Genomic DNA, 19,752 nt, shown 5'->3' with positions numbered 1-19,752 from the left:
AGTGTCAGGCCAGGCTTGTCAGAAGAGTCAAGGCTAACCCAAGGACAACAAGGAAGGAGCTCCGGGAAGATCTCATGGCAGTGGGGACATTGGTTTCCGTCAATACCATAAGTAACGTACTCCACCGCAATGGTCTCCGTTCCAGACGAGCCTGTATGGTACCTTTACTTTCAAAGCGTCATGTCAAGGCTCGTCTACAGTTTGCTCATGATCACTTGGAGGACTCTGAGACAGACTGGTTCAAGGTTCTATGGTCTGATGAGACCAAGATCGAGATCTTTGGTGCCAACCACACACGTGACGTTTGGTGACTGGATGGCACTACATACGACCCCAAGAATACCATCCCTACAGTCAAGCATGGTGGTGGCAGCATCATGCTGTGGGGCTGTTTCTCAGCCAAGGGGCCTGGCCATCTGGTCCGCATCCATGGGAAGATGGATAGCACGGCCTACCTGGAGATTTTGGCCAAGAACCTCCGCTCCTCCATCAAGGATCTTAAGATGGGTCGTAATTTCATCTTCCAACAAGACAACGACCCAAAGCACACAGCCAAGAAAACCAAGGCCTGGTTCAAGAGGGAAAAAGTCAAGGTGTTGGAGTGGCCTAGTCAGTCTCCTGACCTTAACCCAATTGAAAACTTGTGGAAGGAGCTCAAGAATAAAGTCCACATGAGACACCCAAAGAACCTAGATAACTTGGAGAAGATCTGCATGGAGGAGTGGGCCAAGATAACTCCACAGACCTGTGCTGGCCTGATCAGGTCTTATAAAAGATGATTATTAGCTGTAATTGCAAACAAGGGTTATTCCACAAAATATTAAGCATAGGGGTTGTATAATAATTGACCCACACTTTTATGTTTAAAATTTAATAAAATTCAACTGAGCAACATAACTTTTTGGTTTGTAAGATTTATGCTTCTGTTCATAAAACCTACTCTCGTTTGCAGTTTGAAGGCTCTAACTTATTTGCATCTTATCAAACCAGCTAAATCTGCAGGGGGTTGAATACTACTTGTAGGCACTGTATACAGGTGAGGATGAATTTTATAAGTTTCACCACAAAGGTGAAACTATCCTCCCGGTCAGTTTGCTTTTCCTCCCAGTACCTTTTAAGTCTAACAATGTTAGGTTTCTGGGAGATTATACTTGTTCCTTTTATTTTGGGTTCTCCTTAGCTTGCCTTCTTTGCCCTATATGAATGTGTTTTTGCTTCTCATTCAGGGTTTTCGTATTTTACTTCATACTTTCCTTTCCCCTTGTTGCAGCCTCCCCTCTGGTTACTCAGGAGGTATGAGAAACTCCTCAACGACTTATTAGGGAGTTAGGTCTGTGGTGGCGTTTCTAGTTGTACAGCTAGGGCCTTTCTTGTCTGTACAGAGACTAGTTGGGTGTAGTTGCGGCATTCTCCCCTGTGTGGGTTCTCCGGTGGTTATCAAGATGCGCTTTCTGTTTAAAACATTTCCCACATTTTCAACATGAAAAAGGCTTCTTCCCTGTGTGAATTCTCTGATGTTTATTATGATGTGATTTCTGTCCAAAACATTTCCCACAATCTGCACATGAAAAAGGCTTTGCCCCTGTGTGGGTTCTCTGATGGATTTTAAGAGTTGATTTCTCTGTAAAATATTTCCCACATTCTGAACATAAAAATGGCTTCTCTCCTGTGTGAGTTCTCAGATGGTTGATAAGAGTTGATTTCTCTGTAAAACATTTTCCACATTCTGAACATGGAAAAGGCTTCTCCCCTGTGTGAGTTCTCTGATGTTTGAAAAGATTTGATTTCTTTGCAAAACATTTCCCACATTCTGAACATGAAAATGGCTTCTCCCCTGTGTGAGTTCTCTGATGTATATTAAGACATGATTTTTGTACAAAACATTTCCCACAATCTGAACATGAAAATGGCTTCTCCACTGTGTGGGTTCTCTGGTGCTTAAGAAAACTAGATTTATGGTTATAACATTTTCCACATTCTGAACATGGAAAAGGCTTCTCCCCAGTGTGAGTTGTCTGATGTTTAATAAGAGTATATTTCTCTGTAAAACATTTCCCACATTCTGAACATGAAAAAGGCTTCTCAACTGTGTGAGTTTTGTGATGTTTGATAAGATTTGATTTCGCTGTAAAATATTTCCCACATTCTGAACAGGAAAACGGCTTCTCTCCTGTGTGTGTTCTCTGATGGTTGATAAGAGTTGATTTCTCTGTAAAACATTTTCCACATTCTGAACATGGAAAAGGCTTCTCCCCTGTGTGAGTTCTCACATGTTTGATAAGATTTGATTTCTTTGCAAAACATTTCCCACATTCTGAACATGAAAATGGCTTCTCCCCTGTGTGTGTTCTCTGATGGTTGATAAGAGTTGATTTCTCTGTAAAACATTTCCCACATTCTGAACATGAAAATGGCTTCTCCCCTGTGTGAGTTCTCTGATGTATATTAAGATTTGATTTCTGTACAAAACTTTTCCCACAATCTGAACATGAAAAAGGATTCTCCTCTGTGTGGGTTCTCTGGTGTGCGATAAGATTTGATTTCTCTGTAAAAAAATTCCCACATTCTGAACAGGAAAATGGCTTCTCTCCTGTGTGAGTTATCTGGTGCCTAACAAGACTTGATTTCTGATTAAAACATCTCCCACACTTGGAGCAAGAAAATCTATTTTTCGCTGTGTGAATTTTTTGATGTTTAAGAAAAGACTTTTTGAGAGGAAAACTATTTCTATATTCTGAATGTGAAAATGGCTTCTTTGCTTTAGGAGCAGTTTGTTTTTTAATGCTTATTTTGTGACTTTGATTTTCCTTAGTAGTCGGTAATGAATCAGAAGACAGGACGTGTTTCAAAGGATCAGATGACAGATCTTGGCTGTGAAGGGATGATGGTATATCTGCAGTAATGGCATTCACTTCAATTGTATCCTGTGGGATCTGAAAATTATCTGATTTGAAAATTGAAGGTGTCAGCTGTCCCTCTGATCTCCTGGTACAGACATCTGCCAAGAATAAAAACAATTATTATTTTTTAATAAAGAATCCTTGAATTTTATATTTTTGAACATTTCTACTTAAATTGTCTGTAAAAAAGGCAAGTTATATAAAAAAAAAAAAATCACTGGACAATGACCATCTAATAGAAAACCTCATAGGATGAAGCAGTGGAGCGTGGTGTTCACCTGTTTGTTTATTCTGCCTCCCAAATATGGAGTAAAAGGTACAGGCTCTGTCCAGCCACTAAGATTAGGGTGCTTGGGACCTGTAGTACCATCGAGTCTGGCAGTATGGGTGTGTGTGCAGTCCAGCTGGAGTAATCTGCTCCCTGCTTCAGCAATTTGGAAAGCACCGCACCCTACTAAAGCTGGAAGCATATTGCCGGAAGCTGCCAGATACAGCCTTGTTCTCCTCTGGTTCAGTCCTCTGTGCTCAGCTCCCGGCTTGTGTATTTGTTTCCTGTTGTGACCTCGGCCCGTTTACTGACTACTCTGGTGTCTTCTGATTTTGTATTTTCTCTGCCCTCCTGGTTCTGACCCGGTTACCTTACTATTCTTCTTTCCATCTCACTCCACCGAATAGCAGGTAACACCATGGCCCAAGCCTAGGGGTCTCTGTGTAGGTTCAGATCCATGTAGAAGAGTTAAAGGGTGATGAGCAAAGTAATTTGTGAAATCTGTAAACAGGATAGATAGTTATAAGCCTGTTCATGGTAGCCATCTTTTGAGCATTCCTAATAGCTAAATGGCGCTCCTTCCCTTCTCAACCTCCCATGTGCCCAAACAGTAGTGTAGAACCGTATATAGGGTATTGTCAGATTCAAAAGAAGTTGGAAAATAATTTGTAAGGTCCATTTGTTTCCTATTATCCTTTGTGAAGAATTCCAAAATTATCACCACATAAAGTGACACACGTCAAATTTGAAAAATGGGGCCTGATTAGAAACATAATACTGACTGCGGGAAGGGGTTAAAGCAGAGGATTACTGAAGTCAAAAACTGTGTCTACAGACAATAACACTTCTACTGAAATGATCAAACTGAACAGTCTTCATCAGAGAAAAATGAGTAACTAGTGGTGAAACCTCTCTGGGGTAATTAGAGTATGGGGCTCGGGGGCTCTTCTCAATCTAAACTATCGCTAAGGGACAATATTTTCTGGCAGATGAGTGTCAAGAAGAAATATTAGACATTCAAAGAGAACTTTTTTATAATACTGAAGAGCTGAGGTGTCTTAAATTTAGATCTCAGGTATTTGGAAGAGGCAATGGAGATCTTTTTGAAAGACGACCAGGGAGTTACAGACTCACATAAGTGAGGCCGGCCGATCCCACCAGAATGAAACTATCATAAAGAGTGAAAAAAATAAAAATATGTAAAAAAAAATAAAGAATATATAAACATGTAACATCCCCAACAACCACGTATGTATGAGGGGAGAAATCCAACACTAAACTGGAGTTGCACTCATTTATGGTGGACCATTTGGCGCGAACAAGCCGGAACCCCGAAAACTAACCCGAATTTGAAATGCCGAACAAATTCGCTCAATACTATTTATGACGTGGAGTGAATCCATGAAACCAGGGCTCGAGCCATGCCAACACATCTCCTGCAGGCGTGAATAAATGTATATTACAGCCATGAGCCACGCACAACTTAGAGATATATCATGGCACAGGTGTAATGTTTTCTGTGTAGTTTATGACAATCCTGTTTGAAGTTAGTTGGTTTTAAAAGAAATTGAAAAGTCAGGATAAAGGGAAACTCTGTTCTTATTGTACAGAAATTCACACTTGGCCTCACTGGACATTTAATGTTGTCGATCATAAAAGTGAAGTTTGGCCAGAAAGACTGGACCTGGTCTTGTAGGGACCATATGAGCACATTCAGCAGCACAGAAGGGAGAGAAGGTAGATTCATCTAATAAGATATCAGGGATCTAGGAAGCCAACAGCATCATTACCCTCCGCTTTCTCTTACAGGCCCATCATATTTTTCTTCAAGTGATTTTTTAATTTGTCAGCACATTCTACGTACGCTGTCATTTGGCTTTATAGTTTACAGACCTGGGCAGGTAACGGTCAGCGTCTCCTAATCCCAGGGGGTAGGTGGATCCTTCAGGTTGTAAGTTCTATAGAAAAGGTCTTTCACAATTACACAAAGTAATTTGAATATTTTCGAACGGAGGAGAATGTTGGAGTCTAGTGGCAAAATGGTGATCACACGATTGTGATACGACTACACCACTGATAAAGCAGCCACAGACAGGGACTTCTCTGTATTCAGTGGTTACTACTCACCTGAGTAGTCATATGTAGGAATCTCCTCTTTACACTGCTCATCAGCCCTTCCGTATGTCTCTGTAGTATTAATATGGGTCAGATCTTCACCCTGAAACAAATATTGTAAAAGTCACCGACAGATGGAGAAGTCACATCTATGATCAGCTCTAATCCTGCCATCTCCACCATTCTCATTACACAAATATAAAACATAATAATGATGGATAAAACAGAACTGAAGACATGACATTTACAGCCGTCTACACATCATAGGGGAGATCTCATGACACCTTCTCTCTATCTACCTGAGGAACATTTGGATTTTCTTGTTTACAGTCCTGTGGAAGAAGACGACGGGGACATCTCTCTGGTGTTGTCCTCTTACTGGATAGATCTGGAGGAAACACATACAGGGACTGAATTCATTCTTTACATACAGATAATTATAGGCCGTGTGCATTTAGTCCTGTCTATTACCTGGTGATGTGAGGGGCTGGGGAACCTCCATCATGACGTCCTTGTACAGATCTTTGTGTCCTTCTAAATACTCCCACTCCTCCATGGAGAAATAGACGGCGACATCCTGACATCTTATAGGAACCTGACACATACAATGATACCGTCATCCCCCTGATCCCTTCACAGCATTACTGCATAATGTCCCAGCATTCCCAGCAGTGTCACCTCTCCAGTCAGCAGCTCAATTATCTTGTAGGCGAGTTCTAGGATCTTCTGGTCATTGATGTCCTCATGTATTAGGGGGTGAGGTGGAGGCCCCGTGATTAATCTCTGGTTATGGAGAGTCACATTAATAAATCTCACTACAGACATTTCCAGAGTCCTCACCTCTCTAGTTCTGTCCATCTGTTATTTCCAAGAATGCTGTAATGTGACGTCATCAGAATCGCTCACCTCTCCAGTAAGCCGGAAGAGGATCTCTAGGGTGAGGTGTAATATCCCCTCCACCATCTTGTCCATGATTTTCCTGGATAAATCAGGAAAATTTTCTTATATAGACGATCTTCACTGAGAGGATCCGGTATTTTAGAGATCTGAATGAGGAAAAGATAAGCTGATGGATAAGACCATTTTTCTGCAAACGATGATGCGGAATCCAAAATGTACCACGAGTACCCTACATCCCTTAATCTGGTGTTCAGGTCTATTGCCTGTATATTAAAATCTGTGACAGTCGAGCAGTACCTTCTCAACCATAAAAATTGTCCCTTGGATTTTCCTCTTTTTATGGGGATGGGGGTGGTGGTTATCCCACTTCAGTAGTTTATTAGTGCTTGAAGGTTTCTGGTAGATGAGTGTCCCTAGGGTCCCGTTACAATCCTTCTTGATCAGTACATGCAGGAAAGGCAACTGGTAATAATTGGTGTTGGTCTGCTCCTTTAAATAAAATGTACTTTTCAGGTTATATCCTCAGTACCCTCATTTTTCATCCCTTCTTTTGAGGCCCACACAGTCAGACTCTACCGGCCCTTCTCCCTGCGAGTGGCGGTTGTGTATCGCCCTCTGGGCCCCTCCCGTCAGTTTGTGGATCACTTTGCCACTTGGCTTCCAAAATTTCTAACCTATGACATCCCCACCCTCATCATGGGAGATTTTAACATCCCATTAGGCGATTCCCTCTTCCCATCTGCCACTCATCTTTTATCGCTAACTTCCTCCTTCGGCCTTTCACAGCTTACTAATTCTCCTACACATGAAGATGGAAATACTCTTTGACCTGATCTTCACCCGGCTCTGTTCAATACATGACATTACTAACTCTCCTCTTCCACTCTCTGATCACAACCTTCTTTCATTCTCTGTCAAGAACTGTCACCCTGCTCAAGACACCCCCACTTTCCACACTTATAGAAATATACATGGCATTAACACCCAGAAATTTATGAAAACGTTGCAATCATCATTGGCCCCAATCTCCTCCCTCTCATGCCCTGACTCTGCACTGAAGAACTATAACGAAACATTGCAATGTGCCCTGGATGAAGGTGCACCTTCTACACAGAGAACAACTCGGCACAGACGGCGACAACCTTGGAACACGCTGCAAACACGTTTTCTCCAGCGGGGCTCCAGGTGTGCCGAACGGCTGTGGACAAAATCTAATCTGGCTGAAGATTTCCTCCATTATAAATTTATGCTTAAAACCTATAACTCCGCCCTTCACCTCTCCAAACAAACCTACTTTGAGGCTATGTGCCCACGATGCAGAAATGAAGCAGAAAATTTCTGCAGCATTTATGCATCTCCCTGGCGGAAAAAACGCATGCAGATTGTGCATGCATTTTTCCTGCAGAATACATGCGGAATACATGCGGATTCACATGCGTTAACGCATGTGTTTCCGCATGCGGACTGACAAGCACTTTCCAGGCGATAGCATCACTTGGAAAGTGCTTGACAACTAGGTCACACTGTAAAAATCCATGCAAACGGCATGGATTTATACAGTGTGAACGTAAAAATAAAAAAATAAAGTTATACTTACCTCCGATGCCGCCGTGTGTGCTGTCGCGCTCCTTCCTGGCTTGCCGGCATCTCGCGAGACAGCCTGCGGTCACATGACCGCGACGTCATCTCAGGTCCTGGAAGGAGAAGCGCTGCAGGGGCCGCCGGACAGGTGAATATAAACTTTATTTTTTATTTTATTCTTTTTTTTTACAGGTACAATGGTACCCAGGTCTGGATGAGAGTCTTCTCTCCTCCAGAACTGGGTACCATCCGCACATTGAAACGCATATTATCCGCTTGTACAAATGTACAGACACGGATTCTATGCGTCTCAATGCAAGCCAATGGCATGGCTTCCGCTGCGCTTCCGCAAAATTAATGAACATGCTGTGGATTTATGAGCGCTGCAGAAACGTTGCGGAAAAATCCGCAGCATGTGCATTGACATTGCGGAATGCCATTGGGGACCATGGGGTGCGGATTACCATGCGTTTTTGATGCGTTTCCGCAGCGGAAACGCATGAAAAAAGCATTGTGTGCACGCAGCCTAACAACCTCATCATCTCATGGCCCAATAATCCTAAACACCTGTTTGACACTTTTCATTCTCTCCTTAATCAAACAGCACAGGCCCCAACCAACAACCTCAGCACTGACGATCTGGACAATTATTTCAAAGAAAAAATTGACCATATCCGACAGGAAATTTTCTCTCAATCCCCAAATGTTATGCATGCTCCTCCCTCCCACATTGTATCTTGATCATTTTCTGACTTCGAACCAGTCACGGAAGATGAAGTGACAAGGCTCCTTGCTTCCTCTAGCTCTACCACCTGCACCAGTGACCCTATTCCTTCACATCTCCTTCAGTCCCTTTCTCCAGCTGTCACCACTCACCTAACTAAAATATTCAACCTCTACCTCTCATCTTGTATTTTTCCCTCCTTTTTTAAACACTCCAGCATACATCCATTACTTAAAAAAACATCCCTCGACCAGAACTGTGCTGCTAACTACAGACCTGTTTCCAATCTTCCCTTTATATCTAAACTCCTGGAACGACTGGTCCACTCCTGTATAATACGCTATCTCTCAGATAACTCCCTTCTTGACCCTTTACAATCTGGTTTCCGCTCTTTACATTCTACTGAAACTGAACTCACTAAAGTTTCTAATGATCTACTAACAGCCAAATCTAATGGTCACTACTCCCTGCTGATTCTCCTGGATCTCTCTGCAGCATTCGACACTGTGGATCTACCTCTCTGACCGCTCCTTCACTGTGTCTTTTGCTGGCTCCTCTTCTTCTCCCCTCCCCCTTATTGTCGGGGTTCCTCAAAGATCAGTCCTAGAAGCCCTTCTTTTCTACTTATATATCGCTCCTATTGGACAAACAATCAGCAGATTCGGTTTTTAGTACCATCTCTATGCTGATGACACCCAATTATACACCTCTTCTCCGGACATCACCCCTGCATTATTACAAAATACCAGTGATTGTCTTTCCGCTGTCTCTAACACTATGCCCTCCCTCTATCTAAAATTTAATCTGTCAAAAACTAAACTACTCCTATTTCCTCCCTCCACTAACCTATCTATGCCTGATATTGCCATTTCTGTTTGTGACTCCATCATTACTCGCCAGCAACATGCCGGCTGTCTTGGGGTCAAGCTTGATTCAGATCTTTCCTTCACTCCTCACATCAAATCACTCGCGCGCTCGTGTCATCTACACCTCAAAAACATCTCTAGAATCAGAAATTTTCTTACCTTTGACTCTGTAAAAACTCTTATGTAGCTCTTATTCATTCTCGTCTGGACTATTGCAACTCTTTACTTATCGATCTCCCCCTTTATAAACTTTCCCCTCTCCAATCCGTCCTGAACGCAGGAGTCAGGGTCATATTCCTCACCAACCGATACAACGATGTCTCTTCCCTGTGCCAGTCATTGCACTGATTGCCCATCCAATACAGAGTTCAATATAAACTTATCGCTCTTACCCACAAAACTCTTGATGATTCAGCACCGCCCTACATCACCTCCCTCGTCTCAGTCTACCACCCTACCCGTGCCCTCCGTTCTGCTAATGACTTAAAACTAAAATCCTCCGTAATCCGAACCTCCCACTCCAGTCTCCAAGATTTCTCGCATGCTGCTCCAATTCTTTGGAATGCACTACCCAGGACAATTTGATTAATTCCCAATACCCACAGTTTAAAGGGTGCCCTAAAAACCCATTTCTTTATACTGGCCTATCACCTCAACACACTTATCTAACTGTCCCAGTTTGGCCCATATTAAAATTTTCTTCAAAATCATGCTCATACCATCCATGCACTGCATAGCCTCTGTCTGTACTGTACACATACTGGCTGGCGACCAGTTCATGTGGTGTTATATACTTACTCTATTTAGTATATTAAGGCTGTATTATACAATATACGTACATTTTACCTTTTGTGTCTCCCCTATTTCCTTATAGACTGTAAGCTTGCGAGCAGGGCCCTCACTCCTTTTAATATCTGAGTTATGCTTATTCTGTAAAGTCTGTATTGTCAATATAAGTCCCCCTTAAAATTGTAAAGTGCTGCAGAATATGTTGTCGCTATAAAAATTATTATTATAATAAATTCAGATGTAAATCTAAGGCCCACTCTATTGATGTTGAGTTCCCCGACAAATTAAAAAGATTGTTCACTCGTCCCTGACCAGATGATAAAAATGCAGTCAATATATTTGTACCATACCCCAATATATGGATGCCATCCCTGAATATTGAGGATTCCTCCCACCAGTCCAGGGATAGGTTAGCATATAAGGGGGCACAGAGGCTACCCATCGCAGTACCCCTGAGCTGGTGGAAATACTTCCTATCAAAAAGAAAGAAGTTATGCATAAGAGTGAATTTTAGAAGATCCTCCATCAAGTCATTATGTCTGCTACACTCTACTGATCTCGATTTCAAGAAATGTCTTACTCCTCTGATATCATCCTCATGCGGTATATTACTGTACAAAGCCTCGATATCTAGTAATGCCTGCTCCACTACATGCCTGTATACATGCTCGAGGGTATATATGGAGGGGAGCAGGGAAAGGAAAAAACATTCTCCAGAGGGATTATTCCAACTGCAGGACCTCAGGCGGTACTGGGGGAACATTATACTGTGGGGGGGGGGGGGGGGGTCATACACACTGCATAAGGGGCATAATGGGGGCATTAAACTGTGTGGGGGCATCATACACACTGCATAAGGGGCATAATGGGGGCATTACACTGTGTGAGGGCATCATGCATCCTGCATAAAGGGCATAATGGGGGCATTACACTGCGTGGGGGCATCATACAGCCTGCATAAGGTGGATAATGGGGACATTACACTGTGTGGGGGGCATCATACATACTGTATAAGGGGCATAATGGGGGCATTACACTGTGTGGGGGGCATCATACATACTGCATAAGGGGCATAATGGGGGCATTACACTGTGTGGGGGGGGGCATCATCACACTGCATAATGCGAAACCCTGTGTGGGGGGGCATCATACATCCTGCATAAGGGGCATAATGGGGGCATCATACATACTGCATAAGGGGCATAATGGGGGCATTACACTGTGGGGGCATCATACATACTGCATAAGGGGCAAAATGGGGGCATTAAACTGTGTGGGGGCATCATACATACTGCATAAGGGGCATAATGGGGGCATTACACTGTGTGGGGGCATCATGCATCCTGCATAAAGGGCATAATGGGGGCATTACACTGCGTGGGGGCATCATACATCCTGCATAAGGTGGATAATGGGGACATTACACTGTGTGGGGGGCATCATACATACTGTATAAGGGGCATAATGGGGGCATTACACTGTGTGGGGGGCATCATACATACTGCATAAGGGGCATAATGGGGGCATTACACTGTGTGGGGGGGGGCATCATCACACTGCATAATGCAAAACCCTGTGTGGGGGGGCATCATACATCCTGCATAAGGGGCATAATGGGGGCATCATACATACTGCATAAGGGGCATAATGGGGGCATTACACTGTGTGGGGGCATCATACATACTGCATAAGAGGCATAATGGGGGCATTACACTGTGTGGGGGGCATCATACATCCTACATAAGGGGCATAATGGGGGCATTACACTGTGTGGGGGCATCATACATACTGCATAAGGGGCATAATGGGGGCATTACACTGTGGGGGCATCATACATCCTGCATAAGAGGCATCATGGGGGCATTACACTGTGTGGGGGCATCATACATACTGCATAAGGGGCATAATGGGGGCATTACACTGTGTGGGGGCATCATACATCATGCATAAGGGGCATAATGGGGGCATTACACTGTGTGGGGGGCATCATACATACTGCATAAGGGGCATAATGGGGGCATTACACTGTGTGGGGGGCATCATACATACTGCATAAGGGGCATAATGGGGGCATTACACTGTGTGGGGGGCATCATACATACTGCATAAGGGGCATAATGGGGGCATTACACTGTGTGGGGGCATCATGCATACTGCATAAGGGGCATAATGGGGGCATTACACTGTGGGGGCATCATACATCCTGCATAAGAGGCATCATGGGGGCATTACACTATGTGGGGGCATCATACATACTGCATAAGGGGCATAATGGGGGCATTACACTGTGTGGGGGGGGCATCATCACACTGCATAATGGGGGCGAAACCCTGTGTGGGGGGGCATCATACATCCTGCATAAGGGGCATAATGGGGGCATTACACTGTGTGGGGGGCATCATACATCCTACATAAGGGGCATAATGGGGGCATTACACTGTGTGGGGGCATCATACATACTGCATAAGGAGCATAATGGGAGCATTACACTGTGGGGGCATCATACATCCTGCATAAGAGGCATCATGGGGGCATTACACTGTGTGGGGGCATCATACATACTGCATAAGGGGCATAATGGGGGCATTACACTGTGTGGGGGCATCATACATCATGCATAAGGGGCATAATGGGGGCATTACACGGTGTGGGGGGCATCATACATACTGCATAAGGGGCATAATGGGGGCATTACACTGTGTGGGGGCATCATACATCCTACATAAGGGGCATAATGGGGGCATTACACTGTGTGGGGGGCATCATACATACTGCATAAGGGGCATAATGGGGGCATTACACTGTGTGGGGGCATCATGCATACTGCATAAGGGGCATTACACTGTGGGGGCATCATACATCCTGCATAAGAGGCATCATGGGGGCATTACACTGTGTGGGGGCATCATACATACTGCATAAGGGGCATAATGGGGGCATTACACTTTGTGGGGGCATCATACATCATGCATAAGGGGCATAATGGGGGCATTACACTGTGTGGGGGGCATCATACATACTGCATAAGGGGCATAATGGGGGCATTACACTGTGTGGGGGGCATCATACATACTGCATAAGAGGCATCATGGGGGCATTACACTGTGTGGGGGCATCATACATACTGCATAAGGGGCATAATGGGGGCATTACACTTTGTGGGGGCATCATACATCATGCATAAGGGGCATAATGGGGGCATTACACTGTGTGGGGGGCATCATACATACTGCATAAGGGGCATAATGGGGGCATTACACTGTGTGGGGGGCATCATACATCCTGCATAAGGGGCATTGCACTGTGTGGGGGCATCATACATACTGCATAAGGGGCATAATGGGGGCATTACACTGTGTGGGGGCATCATACATCATGCATAAGGGGCATAATGGGGGCATTACACTGTGTGGGGGGTATCATACATACTGCATAATGGGGGCAATACACTGTGTGGGGGCATCATACATCCTGCATAAGGGGCATAATGGGGGCATTACACTGTGTGGGGGGCATCATACATACTGCATAAGGGGCATCATGGGGGCATTGCACTGTGTGGGGGGCATCATACATCCTGTATAAGGGGCATTACACTGTGGGGTCAGTAAAGGGGTCCTGTACTATGAGAACAATACGTTTCCTCCTTCCTGTCTCCATAGTTGGGTCGTATGTATCTATTACAGGAAACAGAACAAAAACCTTATGATTCTTATAAAGGGGCAACACAAGACCCCAAAAGAGTCTCGGTGCTGAAGGGGTTAATGCCCCCTGCGCCCAGTAATGGGGTCTCCACATACCTCCACCTGCAGAGCCGCCACCACATATATGCCTGCTCTGTGCGCACAGGACCTGTGATGAGGTCACAGGAGGGGAGGAGTCAGGGGTCACATGATCAGGGGCCTCAGTGGATGCAGGACTCTGCTGTGCTGGTTGTCATGGTGCTGGATGAGCTGAAGTTTATGTGTGGGGTCAGGAGGGGTTTACAGTGTGGATGTAGCAGAGCCGCGTGTGCACGAGGTGTACGGAGCGGAGCCGCGTGTGTACGAGGTGTACGGAGCAGAGCCGCGTGTGTACGAGGTGTACGGAGCAGAGCCGCGTGTGTACGAGGTGTACGGAGCGGAGCCGCGTGTGTACGAGGTGTACGGAGCAGAGCCACGCGTGTACGAGGTGTACGGAGCAGAGCCGCGTGTGTACGGAGCGGAGCCGCGTGTGTACGAGGTGTACGGAGCAGAGCCGCGTGTGTACGAGGTGTACGGAGCAGAGCCGCGCGTGTACGAGGTGTACGGAGCGGAGCCGCGCATGTACGAGGTGTACGGAGCAGAGCCGCGCGTGTACGAGGTGTACGGAGCAAAGCCGCGCGTGTACGAGGTGTACGGAGCGGAGCCGCGCGTGTACGAGGTGTACGGAGCGGAGCCGCGCGTGTACGAGGTGTACGGAGCGGAGCCGCGCGTGTACGAGGTGTACGGAGCGGAGCCGCGCGTGTACGAGGTGTACGGAGCGGAGCCGCGCGTGTACGAGGTGTACGGAGCGGAGCCGCGCGTGTACGAGGTGTACGGAGCGGAGCCGCGCGTGTACGAGGTGTGCGGAGCGGAGCCGCGCGTGTACGAGGTGTGCGGAGCGGAGCCGCGCGTGTACGAGGTGTGCGGAGCGGAGCCGCACGTGTACGAGGTGTACGGAGCGGAGCCGCGCGTGTACGAGGTGTACGGAGCGGAGCCGCGCGTGTACGAGGTGTACGGAGCGGAGCCGCGCGTGTACGAGGTGTACGGAGCGGAGCCGCGCGTGTACGAGGTGTACGGAGCGGAGCCGCGCGTGTACGAGGTGTACGGAGCGGAGCCGCGCGTGTACGAGGTGTACGGAGCGGAGCCGCGCGTACGAGGTGTACGGAGCGGAGCCGCGTGTACGAGGTGTACGGAGCGGAGCCGCGTGTGTACGAGGCGTACGGAGCGGAGCCGCGCGTGTGCGAAGTGTACGGAGCGGAGCCTTGTGTGTGAGAGGTGTACGGAGCGGAGCCGCCGCACGTGTACGAGGCGTATGGAGCAGAGCCGCGCGTGTACGAGGTGTACGGTCAGTATATCGCTTATCTCTATAAATGTACATACAGTACAGAATATATACATACTGACCCTATATACATACAGTACAGAATATATACATACTGACCCTATACACATACAGTACAGAATATATACATACTGACCCTATACACATACAGTACAGAATATATACATACTGACCCTATATACATACAGTACAGAATATATACATACTGACCCTATACACATACAGTACAGAATATATACATACTGACCCTATATACATACAGTACAGAATATATACATACTGACCTTATATACATACAGTACAGAATATATACATACTGACCCTATACACATACAGTACAGAATATATACATACTGACCCTATATACATACAGTACAGAATATATACATACTGACCCTATATACATACAGTACAGAATATATACATACTGACCTTATATACATACAGTACAGAATGTATACATACTGACCCTATACACATACAGTACAGAATATATACATACTGACCCTATATACATACAGTACAGAATGTATACATACTGACCCTATACACATACAGTACAGAATATATACATACTGACCCTATACACATACAGTACAGAATATATACATACTGACCCTATATACATAGAGTACAGAATATATACATACTGACCCTATATATATATATACACTACAGAATATATACATACTGACCCTATATACATACAGTACAGAATATATACATACTGATCCTATACAGTACAGAATATATACATACTGACCCTATATACATACAGTACAGAATGTATACATACTGACCCTATACACATACAGTACAGAATATATACATACTGACCCTATACACATACAGTACAGAATATATACAGTACATACTGATCCTATATACATACAGTACAGAATATATACATACTGACCCTATACAGTACAGAATATATACATACTGACCCTATATACATACAGTACAGAATATATACATACTGACCCTATACACATACAGTACAGAATATATACAGTACATACTGATCCTATATACATACAGTACAGAATATATACATACTGACCCTATACAGTACAGAATATATACATACTGACCCTATATACATACAGTACAGAATATATACATACTGACCCTATACACATACAGTACAGAATATATACATACTGACCCTATATACATACAGTACAGAATATATACATACTGACCCTATACACATACAGTACAGAATATATACATACTGACCCTATATACATACAGTACAGAATGTATACATACTGACCCTATACACATACAGTACAGAATATATACATACTGACCCTATACACATACAGTACAGAATATATACAGTACATACTGACCCTATATACATACAGTACAGAATATATACATACTGACCCTATACACATACAGTACAGAATATATACATACTGACCCTATATACATACAGTACAAAATATATACATACTGACCCTATATACAGTACAGACCAAAAGTTTGGACACACCTTCTCATTTAAAGATTTTTCTGTATTTTCATGACTTTGAAAATTGTACATTCACATTGAAGGCATCAAAACTATGAATTACCACATGTGGAATTATATACTTAACAAAAAAGTGTGAAACAACTGAAAATATGTTTTATATTCTAGGTTCTTCAAAGTAGCCACCTTTTGCTTTGATGACTGCTTTGCACACTCTTGGCATTCTCTTGATGAGCTTCAAGAGGTAGTCACCGGAAATGGTCTTCACTTCACAGGTGTGCCCTGTCAGGTTTAGTAAGTGGGATTTCTTGCCTTATAAATGGATTTGGGACGATCAGTTGTGTTGTGCGGAAGTCTGGTGGATACACAGCTGATAGTCCTACTGAATAGACTGTTAGAATTTGTATTATGGCAAGAAAAAAGCAGCTAAGTAAAGAAAAACGAGTGGCCATCATTACTTTAAGAAATGAAGGTCAGTCAGTCCGAAAAATTGGGCAAACTTTGAAAGTGTCCCCAAGTGCAGTTGCAAAAACCATCAAGCGCTACAAAGAAACTGGCTCACATGAGGACCGCCCCAAGAAAGGAAGACCAAGAGTCACCTCTGCTTCTGAGGATAAGTTTATCCGAGTCACCAGCCTCAGAAATCGCAGGTTAACAGCAGCTCAGATTAGAGACCAGGTCAATGCCACACAGAGTTCTAGCAGCAGACACATCTCTACAACAGCTGTTAAGAGGAGAGTTTGTGCAGCAGGCCTTCATGGTAAAATAGCTGCTAGGAAACCACTGCTAAGGATAGGCAACAAGCAGAAGAGACTTGTTTGAGCTAAAGAACACAAGGAATGGACATTAGGCCAGTGGAAATCTGTGCTTTGGTCTGATGAGTCCAGATTTGAGATCTTTGGTTCCAACCACCGTGTCTTTGTGCGACGCAGAAAAGGTGAACGGATGGACTCTACATGCCTGGTTCCCACCGTGAAGCATGGAGGAGGAGGTGTGATGGTGTGGGGGTGCTTTGCTGGTGACACTGTTGGGGATTTATTCAAAATTGAAGGCATACTGAACCAGCATGGCTACCACAGCATCTTGCAGCGGCATGCTATTCCATCCGGTTTGCGTTTAGTTGGACCATCATTTATTTTTTAACAGGAAAATGACCCCAAACACCCCTCCAGGCTGTGTAAGGGCTATTTGACCAAGAAAGAGAGTGATGGGGGGCTACGCCAGATGATCTGGCCTCCACAGTCACCAGACCTGAACCCAATCGAGATGGTTTGGGGTGAGCTGGACCGCCGAGTGAAGGCAAAAGGGCCAACAAGTGCTAAGCATCTCTGGGAACTCCTTCAAGATTGTTAGAAGACCATTTCCGGTGACTACCTCTTGAAGCTCATCAAGAGAATGCCAAGAGCGTGCAAAGCAGTCATCAAAGCAAAAGGTGGCTACTGTGAAAAACCTAGAATATAAGACATATTTTCAGTTGTTTCACACTTTTTTGTTAAGTATATAATTCCACATGTGGTAATTCATAGTTTTGATGCCTTCAGTGTGAATGTACAATTTTCATAGTCATGAAAATACAGAAAAATCTTTAAATGAGAAGGTGTGTCCAAACTTTTGGTCTGTACTGTACATACAGTACAGAATATATACATACTGACCCTATATACATTCTTTACCCTATTACCTTTTGTACATTGCTGATAAATCCGGACATAATGACGACACATGGACTGAAGAACAATAGGGATGAGACTCGTCTGTGGTTTCTAGATGGAGTTGGCTCGTCTCTGCTGTGAAGGGTTTGTCCGGTCAGTCGGTGCCGCTGCCAGGATTTCCCAGTGTTGATTAGCGCTGGGCTACAATGAAATGACAAGTTCATAAGTCTGGGACATAAAATATCACAAAGAAAAGCTCTAGGATTACAATGAAATTCTAATTTTATTAAATTACAATACAGGGAAAAATAAATATCTACTATATAATCGGCTTATCCCGTCTGTCTGTCCGTCCAGGAAATCCCGTGTCGCTGATTGGTCCGGCAGCGGCCAATCAGTGATGCGGGATTTCAGAACAAGATGGCGGCAGTTAGCGGCTCATCTGCCGCACGGAGGTCAGTGGCGATGCAGCCGGGAGATGACCGGCACTAGCGGGTCATCTCCCGGCTTCTCGCAGCAGAAGTACCCCGACTGGCGGCCTAGGCAGCGCCGCTCCCCGGTCCTCCCTTCACACTTGCCGTCAGGAGATCAGAGACCCTAGCCGCTGAGCTCCCGACGGTAGCCGCATGGAGGTCAGCGGCGATGCAGCCGGGAGATGACCGGCGCTAGCAGCGGAAGTACCCGCACAGGCAGCGCCTCTCCCCGGTCCACACTAACACGGTTCGCTGATTGGTCGCGACCAATCAGCGATATTGCCGCCAAATTTAAACAGTGCTCTACTGATTGGCGCGAAATTTAAAAAAACGCTTCTCTGAATGGTCGCGGCCGCGACAAATCAGCGACTGGCGCAGCCCGGCCGCGAATTGGCGCCGGATTTGAAACACGCAGGCCACCGTCGGGAGATCAGCGGCGACGCAGCCGGGAGATGAAGTACACCGACCGGCGGCCTTGCTCCCCGGTCCTCCCTTCACACTTGCCGTCGGGAAATCAGCGGTCCTAGCCGCTGATCTCCCGACGGTAGCCGCATGGAGGTCAGCGGCGATGCAGCCGGGTGCTAGCCAGTCATCTCCCGGCTGCTCGCAGCGGAAGTACCCGAACAGGCAGCGCCGCTACCCGGTCCTCACTAACACGGTTCGCTGATTGGTCGCGGCCGGCATATGTCACGACTATTTGCAGCTGCAGCCAAGGGGTCTCCTGTTTCGCTTTCCACGGTGAGTGATGGACTGTGGGCGGGGTTATCCCCCATCCCGTCACACCCGGCATCCACCGCACGCGCATTCATTGACAGAGCGCGCGGTGGATGCTGGGTGTGACACGATGGGGGATAACCCCGCCCACAGCCCGTCATTCACTGTGGTACGTGGAACAGGAGACCCCTGGCTGCAGCCGCAAATAGTCGTGATGTAAGCG

General features: G+C 45.4%; 1 protein-coding gene across 4 annotated transcripts; it reads right to left on the bottom strand.

Moving 5' to 3' along the window:
• Positions 1-572: 572 nt before the first annotated feature.
• Positions 573-18,509, bottom strand: LOC141217345 (uncharacterized). 4 transcript variants are annotated; one of them, XM_073665771.1, is made up of 7 exons: positions 18,372-18,509; positions 6,190-6,329; positions 5,962-6,066; positions 5,755-5,878; positions 5,583-5,671; positions 5,296-5,386; positions 573-2,998 (listed from the first exon to the last, which is right to left on the bottom strand). In XM_073665771.1, exons 2-7 carry the CDS (start codon positions 6,253-6,255, stop codon positions 1,476-1,478), a joined length of 1,998 nt encoding a protein of 665 aa, XP_073521872.1. In that variant the 5' UTR covers positions 6,256-6,329; positions 18,372-18,509; the 3' UTR covers positions 573-1,475. The 4 variants fall into 4 exon arrangements, with proteins under 4 accessions (XP_073521872.1, XP_073521871.1, XP_073521870.1 ...); XM_073665770.1 differs by lacking the exon at positions 18,372-18,509 and adding an exon at positions 13,944-14,028; XM_073665769.1 differs by lacking the exon at positions 18,372-18,509 and having other exon boundaries at positions 5,962-6,316.
• Between the last annotated feature and the right edge of the window lie 1,243 nt (positions 18,510-19,752).

Source organism: Phyllobates terribilis, unplaced genomic scaffold, assembly GCF_046119375.1.
Source record: "Phyllobates terribilis strain yellow unplaced genomic scaffold, ASM4611937v1 Scaffold_238__1_contigs__length_3037890, whole genome shotgun sequence".
In the NCBI taxonomy this organism is placed as follows: Eukaryota; Metazoa; Chordata; class Amphibia; order Anura; family Dendrobatidae; genus Phyllobates; species Phyllobates terribilis.
Note: the sequence above shows the minus strand (reverse complement) of the source record. Positions and strands in the feature narration are given on the sequence as shown.

Bases quoted from the DNA above. Each gene is read 5' to 3' on its own strand.
- LOC141217345 (XM_073665769.1), bottom strand. From the start codon at position 6,141: ATGGACAGAACTAGAGAGGTGAGGACTCTGGAAATGTCTGTAGTGAGA. The intron at 5,879-5,961 runs GTGACACTGCTG...TGTATGTGTCAG, and splicing joins TTGAGCTGCTGACTGGAGAG to GTTCCTATAAGATGTCAGGA. The intron at 5,672-5,754 runs GTAATAGACAGG...TGTTTCCTCCAG, and splicing joins CCAGCCCCTCACATCACCAG to ATCTATCCAGTAAGAGGACA.